Raw genomic sequence first — 11,741 nt, forward strand, 5'->3', positions numbered from 1 at the left:
TTTTTTCAGACAAGCACAGGGAAAGCCTAACTTTGATACTGGCCTACTGATTATGGAAGCTACTGAAACAGTAGCTTTAAGCCTTTGTGTATTTTAGAATGGAAATAAGATACTTAATTTAAGACCATGGCTGTTAAAAGAAGGATTTGGGACATCTGTGACCAAAAAAAAGTATTTTTTTTAGATCTGGGCTCCTCTGATTCAAATTTGTGAATCTGGGCTGCATAAATAAAACTGGATTGTAATTTGAACTACCATTGCTCGAGGTGTAATATATTCCATGATAGGGTAATGCCTTTCAAAATATCATAGAAAAGAAAACTTATATAAATTGTGAGGCTTCATCGTTAGGTCAATTTTTGTTTTATATTTCCCCCCTAGATCACCACAGCAAACTCTACAACAACTTAACCTGAACCCCTTTTCACAAAGATGAATTAGGTTAGCCTGCAAATAACCACATGGTTGTTGGTCCCTCTATTGACTTGAAAATGAAGTTAGAGGTGAAGTAATGTTAGAGCAGTGAGTCTAAAAGACTCATTAGCATTTCTACAGATCTTTGGCTGGACAGGGCAAACACGCCCTGGCTCATCGAAGAGGAACACTCCTTGCATGAGCCAAGGAGGTGGTTGATGTTGTGAGTGAGGATAAAGAGATGCCAGTAAATTAGCATTAGTATGCACTAAGAGGATTACAGCAGCTCTCGAAATCAACGCTTGCCCTTTTGACTGGAGCAAATAAACTCTTTGATCGTACAGTGGGGGGTCATTTTATTTTTACTACTGTCCTACCCCTGTTTACAAATATCACCATAACTGCAAGCATTGATAATGTTACAGATGCTACAGGAAGCGTTCATCCTGTTTTTGTTTTTTTCATTTTTATGTTACATCAGTTATCTGATGAATCATTGTGTCCTTAAACACCTTTTACAGACAAGAGCTGCAGCTGCCAGTCAAATTTATCCTGTGTGAATTTGGCAAATTATCTGTGTGAAAAATATTCATAGAGTAGCTTCACATTTATCTGGTCATTTAGTACTGATCAATGTTATTTCTGGTAAAAAAGGACTCAACATTCACAGTCTTTAAACATCTGTCCCCTGAAAGACCAATCTCGGGTGACAGAAGCTTCCTTAACTTTTTCTTTATGTATTTTAAATTTGGTACCACAGCAGTATAGTTGTGCCGGGGTTAATGTTAATGAGTTATAAACAAACACACTTAACAATAAAATTATTTTAAATATCACCAATAAATGAACAACAAATTGAAAAAGTCACAAAACTTTGCCTCCATGTGAGCAGAAAACCTGATCTGTATCAACCGAAATATTCTGTATGGACCAAAATATTAATATTTTGAGCAGATGGCTGAAAACCTTGTGAGTGTTAAAACGTTACTGCGACATAAGATTTTTTACTATAAATAACCATCCTGCAGGTATCTGCACATTCAAGGAAACTTTGCTGAATAAAAAGTAACAAATAAATTAGCAAATATATAAATAACATTCCTGCCTGCCTTGTTAAATTCAAGGTATAAAGTCAGCCTACAGATGTTTTATTAATGTATTAGATACACGTTTGCCTTGTACCTCACTTGTAAGTTGATTTGGATAAAAGCCTCTGCTAAATGACTAAATGTAAATGTGAATGTACATTTGATTAACATGCTAATTTTTTTACCGTCTATCTCATTCTAAAGATGTCTATGGTTGTCTTGTTGTCAAAAATTGAAAACTAGATATTATATATTATTACCTCTCATTTTATGTTTTGCATGTTAATAAAATATTATAATTGTCCATGGCCCTGTTTATTTTATTTGTCTTTTAATAGGTGTACATTTTCTATTTTGGATAAGTAAGTTTGGCTATTGGGCAAGTAAACATCTCAGCTGAACAGCTTAATGTCAAGTCCTGTGGTTGTATTAGCCAAATACTTTTTACCCCCATTTTCAACTGTCAATATATGTAATTTATTCTGTATTTGATCTCTCTGTAACATGTCATTCCCCTATTCAAAATCATAGAACACTGCAGCCACTGCCTCTTTATTGAGTATTTAGTGCCCTATCCTCTCCTAAAACCACAAAACTGGATAATGGTCACTTCCTATTGTTCGTTCTCTGTACACTGTCCAATCACACATTGGTACAATATTGTTTGAGACTAGTGTGAAATCAAGCACAGACTCTTTCAAAGTTCTAATGTCTGAAGGTTTTGAAAAAAACTCCAAATGTATATTGAAAGACTTCTTCATTAGATCAATTTCGGGGCTATACTGGGTATACTGTACAGTTATGGAAATGTTGAATTATGCAAATATATGCAGTTATTTGTGTGATCTGGAACCTTGAGGTTTGTGTGTGTTGTGATTTAGGACCTTCAGTCATCAGAAGCATCTGTAGGTAAAGGGAGCAGAACATTAACATGGATAAATGCATATTGTTCAGGTCATTAAAAAGGGGGGACATTCTGTGAATCGAATAGATTTGTTTCCCGCCACATCACCACAGCAAACTCTACTTTAACTCTAACTGACCCTCTTTTCATAAAGATACATACATTAGCCTTCACATTACCACCCATGTGGCTGTTTGTGTTTCCCCTCCTTGTCTCTATTGACTTGATAATGACCAAGTTAGAGGTGAAGTGTTGTTAAAGCAGTGAGTTTAATGGGCTCATTAGCAATACTACAATGAGCCAAGGCCTGAAGGAGATATTTGATGTGGTGACTAAACTAGCTAAAAACTGGACACTATAGCTTTTATTTTAGGCAATCATTGAGTAAATGCTAATTCCCAGTAGGTCTGAGTATCCTAGGATGGTGGCTTTTTTTGCATTCCTTCTTTCTATTATCTTAAAGCAATAATATCTAGACTTATCTAAACTTGAGTTAGATTTTTGCTTGACTTAGATTTTTGCTGCCTTGTACCTCACTTGTAAGTCGCTTTGGATAAAAGCGTCTGCTAAATGACTAAATGTAAATATCACTATCACTGCACACATATCACTATTTTGTTTTAAAACCTCCTAAGAACTCATCTGGCTGCTTTTTAAGCGCAGATCACGATGTCACAAATTATACCTCTCTGACTGCGACCAGGACTTTTTTCAAAAGGTATTTTGATCTAAATCAGAGGTGGTAAAAATATTGTATTAATTCAATAGTGATTTCCATAGTGAATTAAATGATCCCAGATTGTAAACTTTTTTGATAATGGATTAAAACTGTGCATTTTGTGGTTTTTGTTTTTCCCCTGCCTGTGCAATGCTTTGCTGCTCCTCTATATATGCTCATAAAAATGAGCATATATAGTATATATAATATATATCTTTGACAATATGTAAACAGACATTTAAAGCAAAATAGAGCTACAAAATATTTGAATTGGATGACATATGGGTCATCCATTTTGTTTTTTCCTTTCATCTTATCCCGTGAGTTCAGGTTCACCGAAGCAGATTATTGAAGATTATTGTCCGAATCTTGATTTGGCTACAGCCGCCCATATATGGTTAAAATAAATGAGCAAATTGTTTTAAGCTAGATATATTTTCTTTTCACATTAAATTTGCCGTTTTATCTCACAGTGTCTAGGCTCCATTTAATTGAGATGTAATAAAAGCTTGAAATAACTTGTTTACTTATTAATAACTAACCCTTTACTCTCATTGATGTTGTGTCAATCTTTTAAGATGCAAACTATGTTTGTGAATCAGACCCTTCAGAATTAGGATCAGTTAGCTTTTTAAATATAAGGTGTAAATTCATAAATTAATGTGGCAAATACACATATAATCTCCATGTTATTTTTTCTACTGTTTATTTTTTCTACTGTTCTAATAGTAAATAATAAATCTAATAGATCTGGGGCTGTCATTGTTGTAATAAAGGACAGTTGAATGGTTGGACTGATAGAAATGTGTTGGAAGAGAGTGATCTTATATTAAATGCATAAAGGAATGCCTCATCAAGCATAAATGCGTAAAATGCATATGGCATCATCTGTTCTTCATGGTCTATCAAAGCTTAGCATGATCTGCATACTGTAGTATTTTATTTCTGGTAGTTCACTGGCTTCCCACCCACTTTATACAAAAAAGTATATTTTGCACTGGTCCTGTCAGAAGAGTTATGCGTTGTAGATGAGGGAGCAAATGCAAATTGTTGGTGCAATATTGTAATTCTGTTATGGTCACCAATTTAAATTTTGTTTCTGTTGTAAATATAATAAGCAAAATTGCAAGCAAGTCAATCTGGCATAATTTTTTCCTATAATACAGAACCATGATTTCTCTATCTAACCTTGATTATCTATTATCCATCATGGATTATAAAGGTAAAGGTTTTATTTAAAGCATTTATTGGTGTAGAAAAGATTTGAGGCCTCTGGGCTTAAACTTGTTGTGTAGTTAAATTTAAAACTTCAGGTGTGTTCCTAGTGTCATATCAAATCAGAAATTATGAGAATATATACATGTACTGCAATCATATTAGGGTCAGAGTATAACAAAAAGCAAATGAAGCAAAATGTATTTGCCACAGTGAACTTGTATTTACAGGAAAAAAATTGATATAAATGTACATTAAATTTGTATGAGTACTTTGCTTCAAAGCTGTACAAAAAAAAAAAAGAAAAAAGAAATACAAGGAATGGCTCCAAGTTCGAACCACCTAGTATCTTCAAATGCAAAGAACAAACCAACATACATTAAATAGCTGCATATAAAAATAAAACCATATTCAAAGAAACCTTTGAATAATGATCAAAGATACCTTTGAATAAGGGTACAAACAAGGCTTACTGCACTCCTTAACCGGACCTCAGGTTTTTACAATTTCCAAAAAACTTGAAAAATGGTAACAAGGTTATTATATAACAGAAAAGGTTTGAGCCAACTAAAATCCTACTGACTGGCATTATGTACAATGCCTGTGTTGACGAAGCAGCAGCTGTTGACAGGCTCTATATTTTGGCCTCGGAAGCCTGTATCATAAAAAGTGTTATTTGCAGGAGGTGGGTTGAATGCATTGGGGTTGTATTCATAATGGCCAACACCCGGCGGGATGGACCAACCATCCATCTGGGGCCTGGTGGGCACGGCATTCTGAGATGTGTTGGAAGACCAGGAGGCGTAGCCAGAAGATCCAGCAGTATTGCCCATAGCAGCCAAGCAGAAGTTCATGTTCTGCAGGGGAGGCTCCCTAAAAGGTGTCGGCATCACATGGTGGTTGTAATGCTCCCTGAACTGGGGCTGGGTCTCTCCTTGAAACTGAAAGAAACAAGTAGTGCTTCAAATTACTATCTAACTTAGTAATGGCATCATATTATAATTATACTGTTATGCTGTTTCATCTCGCCTTTAAGGCCATAACGCTACTATGGTTAGGCCTCCATTATCGATGTCTTGCTCTATGTCCAAACCACCATTTCTTGTTATCAGTTAACAAAAACCCTGGGCAGGACAACAGTTGAATTATCTATTCACCTTTACAACATTTTAACCTAACAACGTGTATAATTCATCAAAAACCTAAAAAAGTATGTCAGAATTGAGGAATTTGCTTTTATGTGTTTCCTGATACAAAAGAACAGTTAGACTATTGTGTTATGTGGTGCAAACTACTTACAGGTGGCACGTTTTGGGGAATGTTGTTGTTGTACATGGTTCCATGAATCGGGCCGTTCCTGATGTTGGAGCGCTCACACAGCCAGGTGTTGTCTTTCTGATGCCTCCTAAGCTTCATTCTTCGGTTCTGAAACCAAGTTTTCACCTACAAACACATTAGATTCCAAGTGTTCACAAAGTGCACATTAGGTTATTTTGTGGTTCCTATGATCTAGCAACCTCTACAAAACTCCTTACCTGTTTGTAACTCAGCCCAATCATTTCCGCCAGATCCTTCATTTCAGCTGGAGTCAGGTATCTCTGAACAGTGAAGCGCTGGACAAGAGCGTTCATCTGCATCTCTGAGAAGGCTGCACGGACCTTTCCTTTAGTGCTGGACTTCGCTGGGGCATTTGGGGGCACATGTAAAACGTTGCTCTCTGTGGTCACTGTGACTGGCTCCCCCAAAAGAGAACTGGAGACATGATTGTTGCCGTCGGGGCTCCTGCTGATGGCGTTGTTGCCCTGATCTTCCTTCACCCTGGTAGCGGGGTCTGCCTGGGGGAGACTTGTTGCTCCGCTACCTTTAGAGCTCCATGAATCTAAAAAAGGAGGAAATAATCAATTTAAAACTCCCTACATTATTATTTTTTAATGCATACATTTAAAAACCACTTTGTTTTCTGTTCCATGCTATAACCGCAAGTGAGTCGTTATTATATAGTTTGGTGCTAGTCTCCAATTCTGTCGCGAGATGTCGCCACTTGGCTTTTGAAAATAGAGCCAGTGGCGGGATTTTGAACAGAACGTCTGATTTAAAATGGAACTCGACTGGACTTCGTGGCTAGTTCTGGGGAAGAAATACTCACTTTTAGAGCCAACAGGGATACGTAAGCAGATTAAAGTACAACGTTCTGTGAACAACATTTATTTGGTCTTAACACTAGAAGCTAGTTATCTTTCATTATTAGCTCCTCTCAAACCGCTAGCTTATGTGTGATCTCGACACATACCTGGGGAAACGTGCGCCTCCAAATCACTGGCTGACTCGCTCTCGGTCCGTCTGACCTCACTTTCCGCATCGTATGTAGCCTGATGTGGTGCGGTGTAGTTCGCTGGTGTTATCCCGGAGTTGTAGTGGTTCAGGTCCACGGTGTCATCCAAGCCGCTCAGGTTCCCGTTGTTTTGTTGGGGTCCTTGTTCGTACATGAAGCCACTAGCGTAGGCATAGTAAGAAGTGTTGTAATAGCTGTAATTTACCTCAGGATTTGGCTCTGCCATGTCCTTAGCAGTAAAAAGAGAAAAGTGCTGAACTAAAGAAAGTAAAACCAGCTCAAGAACCGCTGCTAAAATTACTCTAAATCGAGCAGCACGATCCTACATATCTTAGCAGACTAAGTATAAAGTAAGTCACCGGAGGGTTTTTTTATATAGGGAAAGTGTAGGTGTTGGGGGGGTGGGGGGGCATAGGTGGGTGTTTTTGTGTGAGCCAATCTGCTGGTCCCACTGATGGTGGGGCCACAGTTAGGTATTCTTTGGTCGCTTAAGTTAGTTTCTTGTATTTAAATTCTGTTTTTCAGCTTTGCAGCCAAAAAAGTTACAAAATGAAAACCTTAAAAATTGATAACTAACAATGGCTGAGCTGTACATTTAAGATCTTTAAAGTAAATATGAAGGCACCGCTTAGTATCTTTTTTTAGTTTGTGATGTCTCAGTATCAGGTATCTGACACGGTATAATGTCTCCAAAGGCCTCTTGTGTTTGTATACTGTGCTTACTTGATGCATAGTGATATGATTATGAAAATATACACCGCTCGCCGATGCGGACGGCGGGATCCTCCTCTAACCAAATGCAATTTATGTTACTGTGGCCAAATTTCCGTCCCTGTTGTCCACCAGCCATTTGTGAATTTTTGTGAAGCGATTTAGTTTCTTTAATGACAGTTTGATTTGTCCGTGGCCGTAATACAACGCACTCTGGCTCAGCGAGAGAGAGAAGAGAGTGAATAAAAACCAGTAAATCAGAGGGATAAAAGGTTATTTTCGGATTGTTACACAGTTATTATATTGTTAAATACAAAAAAACACGCTCACACCAGAATTATTTGTGATTTTACCTAAAGTGCAGGTTTCTGCTCCTCTGTGGCCTCTGTCCCACGCGTGTGTGTGTGTGGAACATTTGGCAATCTGGGTAATAGTTATTATTTAGATAAAGCCAGTCCACCCTGCCCCCCAATTAAGAAATGAACAAAGAACCGGTTTTTGAACGGCTCTAGCAGGGCTGAAATCTAACGCTGTCCGGGGGACAGTAAAACTACACCTGGGACACACAGATTCACGATATACAGTTTTTGGACAATAACTATTACTTTGCAGTGCGCCCATTTTGTTGTGAAAGGTTAACTGGACTAAGGAAACATAAATATTTGTGTTCTGACTTCATATGACTTGTTCAAGACACCATTTTAGCGAATATGAGAATATGCTTGTGGGGCAGCTTCTTCTCTCTGTGTGTGAAGCAAAGCTCATCCAAGTGTCTCTGTCTGCAGCAGAGGAGCAGGCAGCTCAGATAAAGTCCAACTTACTACTCAACAAAATCAGTGGTCTTTCTAATACGTGCTAGTTAACGAACAACGAGAGGAAACTGCTAAACACTCGTCAAATAATCATAAACGCACAGAAAAGTTATCAGAAAAGCTTCTGCTCTCACAATCTCCCTCTCTCACGTTAACCGCAACAAGTTTGTTGGCTATTCGCTAATGGCAGAAACTATTCAACCTACTGTTCCACAAGTTCTGCTGGACACCGCGCCAGCAGCGCCTACAGACCCACAACAGGCAGCACCCTGTAGCTGCTGTACCTGTCAAACACAGGGATCATTGATAGATTTTTTGTTCACCAATTTCTACCAGTTTCCATTTAAATGAGATATTATTGAGTCTATGCGGCGACTTTGCTGTTTGTATTCATGAAAGAAAGAGGATTTCAGTTTTGGAGGCTGTTTTTTTTTTCGGCTGCTGTTGCACTGCAGTTTACAGAAACAGTTGGAAATATGTAGGTGATTTTTTTTATAGCAGGCACAGCACAAAGTAAGCATTAAATGTAAGCTGTACTCTGAAACAGAGCCAGATAAACTAAAGATATAATTGCGAGTACAAAGTTATTTAACGAAATCTGCTGAATACTAATGAAAAATATTCCTAAACTATTTTAGCTGTGTCTTTTTAAAAATGTTCACAGTATTTTAATTTGAATGTTTAAATTTGCAGTATGACCAACCATCATGAATAAAAAAAGCCGGCTATAGCAACGAAAACTGATAATGGTTGACTTTTCTTTTTTTCCAGACAAGCATGGAATAACTTGCAGAATTATGATGGTGAGTTACTAATTATGCAGCTACTGAAACAAGATATTAGACTACTTACAATGTAAAATGGTTAAAAAAAGGTACTTAAGTTGGGACCATATTGTTAAATCAGTTAAAAGGAGGATTGCTGCAAGACAATGATTAAAAAAAAACATAATTTCAAACCCTTTTTACTTGTCCAAAGTCAAAAATGTAAGCATGTCTAAAGATAAATAGAATAAGGATTTGTACAATACTATCTTTTGTTAATTTACAAACATGAAATTAAAATGGAATCTGTCATTTTCAACATTCTGGTTTTGCAAAATAATGAATTATGATAATATAGTTGATGCAATTGTGGCTGGGCTGGTACAGATTGTAGGAAACTAATGTCAGGGTTAAGAAAACTATCAACGGTTTAGATTCTAGTTTTGAAACAATTACTGAATTTCTCTTCAGATGTGAGCTTTTGTATTACAAGTTAAAATGAATAAAGGACTTAATGCTGTGTCTGTGTTTTGTTAACTGAAAGGGCAGAACAGTGATGCAGGTTACATGTCATGGCAAAACCAAAAGATGTGAACAGTATAAAAGATAACATGCTGATCAAATATCTGACAAATTAATATTACATCTGTAGTCTGACTTTTCATCCTATATTTTTTATCAAGCTAATCGATTCAAGTAAGGGCATCATTCACAAATAGGTTTTGCAGCTTCAAATATCAGTGAGAGTATCTCAGTGAGAGGGCCTTTGAAACATGCATAGTCAGATACACGCAGGAAGCAGCGTTATTTCAGCATTAGGTCTTTTTTCAATTTACTAATTAGTTTATTGGTTTATTTGAAATTATTTTATTGTATAAGTGTGTTTTATTACGGTTTATTACTCATTAACATTAAGCCGGCGTGACTATACTGCTGTGGCAGTTTAAATTAACATACATAAAGCTTCTTTTCAACCGTGGTATTTTTCACACAGATAATTTTCCACATTCACACGGGATAAATTTGGCAGCTGCAGCTCATGTCTCTAAAGGGCGTTTAAGGACACAATGATTTTTGTAAACCGGGGTAGGCCAGCAGTAAATGGCCCTCACCTGCACGATCAAAGAGTTTATTTGTCCCGGCAAAAGGGCAAGAGTTGATTTCGGGACCTACCGTAGCGTTAATCCTTTTAGTACTAATGCTAATTTGCTGCACATCTCTTTACCCTCACCCACAAAATCAACCACCTTGTGTGGCTCATACAGGAACAGGCGGACACACCCTCTCCAGATTCGCAGAAATGCTAATGAGACCATTAGGCTCAATGTTCTGACATTACTCCACCGCTCACTTATTATCATTATCACGTGAATAAGGACTGGAAACACCAACAAGCACGTGCATTGTAATGTGCAGCCCCCCTCCCCCCGTGCTTAGGGACCTGCACCAAATGCATCTTACATCTATGCGATATTCTGCTTTTCAGATGCTGCTGATGGCTGAAGGGATGCTCCTAAAACAAACCGAATCACCAGCAGTATTTGTCCCTTAAAACACACTATAAACATTATATATATATATATATATACATACAGACATACACACACACACATATATAGATAGATAGATAAATAGATAGATAGATATGAGTATATCACGAGGAGCAAAATAAATTCTGGCTAATTAAACCATGTCGCAGTAAATACATACAATTAATGAAATTATGTTCATGAACATTAACAATTTTAAACATTTTAAGAAATGTTTCTCAATTGGTTTAAAAAAATAATGAGAAACGGCGCCACCAAACTGTTTTTTTTTTTTGTTTGTTTTTCAGTCGGGATTGTTCCTATCTACTAAATGTGAGCACATGTGGGCATTGTTTGTAAAAACACATGAAACAAGTATTTCTCTGTAGCTCACAATATCCGTCTCTGATAAGCAGCTTGCGCCACAAACAGTGCGCCCTCTGTAGCACAGAATATCGTGTGAAGCAGTAACAGAATTGATATATAACATAAGAGATGTTGGCATTTTTACCTATACTGTGTTTAAACTGTGGAATAGACCCATGAGTGTTCAGGTGCACAGGGCTCATGGAGGATGCAAAAGGGTCACGCCTCTGTGCCCTGCGGCGATTAGGCCCCTGGCATAGGGACCCAGAGACAGAAAGACGCTGCCTTGGACCCCCCCACACACCCCCCACCCACATTGACCCTGTCACTGTGTGCCTGCAGCCTTTTGTTATGTACATGTGCTGTTGAACAAGGCGGATTAGTAACCTGGGAACCTGGCGTATACCTGGAACAGCAAAATGTGGTAAAAGTGCACAAACTTAATACTCAAGTAAGAGTGGAAGTATTTGAAGTACTATTTAATTTTGTTTACACACATAAAAGTACTGAGCAATTTATCTCCTTAAAGTACAAAAGTAACTTTTTTAGAAGAAAACAATATATTTGAAATAATAATGATTATGGTAACTAGAAAAAGCATTTCCAAAGAAACAATGCACTGTGCATGTTTCGACGCTGATTTTTTTCCAAGCAAAGCTGAAAAAGCTGAACTGTTTTACTGAACTGAAATAGCTGAAACGAAATCTCGCTTCCCTTTAAGGGCAAACCTCAAGGCCAGCTAGCCTTAAAAACTTCAAATACAATTATGTTGTGTCATTGATGGTGTAATCGACAATGTCATAGATTTTAAAAGTATAAGATCATAAAAAGTATAGAAGATATTTTAAAAATAGCTGGTTGGTGCACTGTAGCTGGTTGCACCGTGCC

At 37.4% G+C, this 11,741-nt stretch overlaps 1 protein-coding gene across 1 annotated transcript; it reads right to left on the bottom strand.

Moving 5' to 3' along the window:
* Positions 1-4,914: 4,914 nt before the first annotated feature.
* LOC137105051 (homeobox protein NANOG-like) lies at positions 4,915-6,897 on the bottom strand. The gene is made up of 4 exons (XM_067487002.1): positions 6,630-6,897; positions 5,875-6,218; positions 5,639-5,782; positions 4,915-5,280 (listed from the first exon to the last, which is right to left on the bottom strand). The coding sequence occupies exons 1-4, from the start codon at positions 6,895-6,897 to the stop codon at positions 4,915-4,917; spliced, it is 1,122 nt and encodes a 373-aa protein (XP_067343103.1).
* Positions 6,898-11,741: the final 4,844 nt, after the last annotated feature.

The sequence above is a fragment of the Channa argus genome, chromosome 19 (genome assembly GCF_033026475.1).
Source record: "Channa argus isolate prfri chromosome 19, Channa argus male v1.0, whole genome shotgun sequence".
NCBI lineage: Eukaryota > Metazoa > Chordata > Actinopteri > Anabantiformes > Channidae > Channa > Channa argus.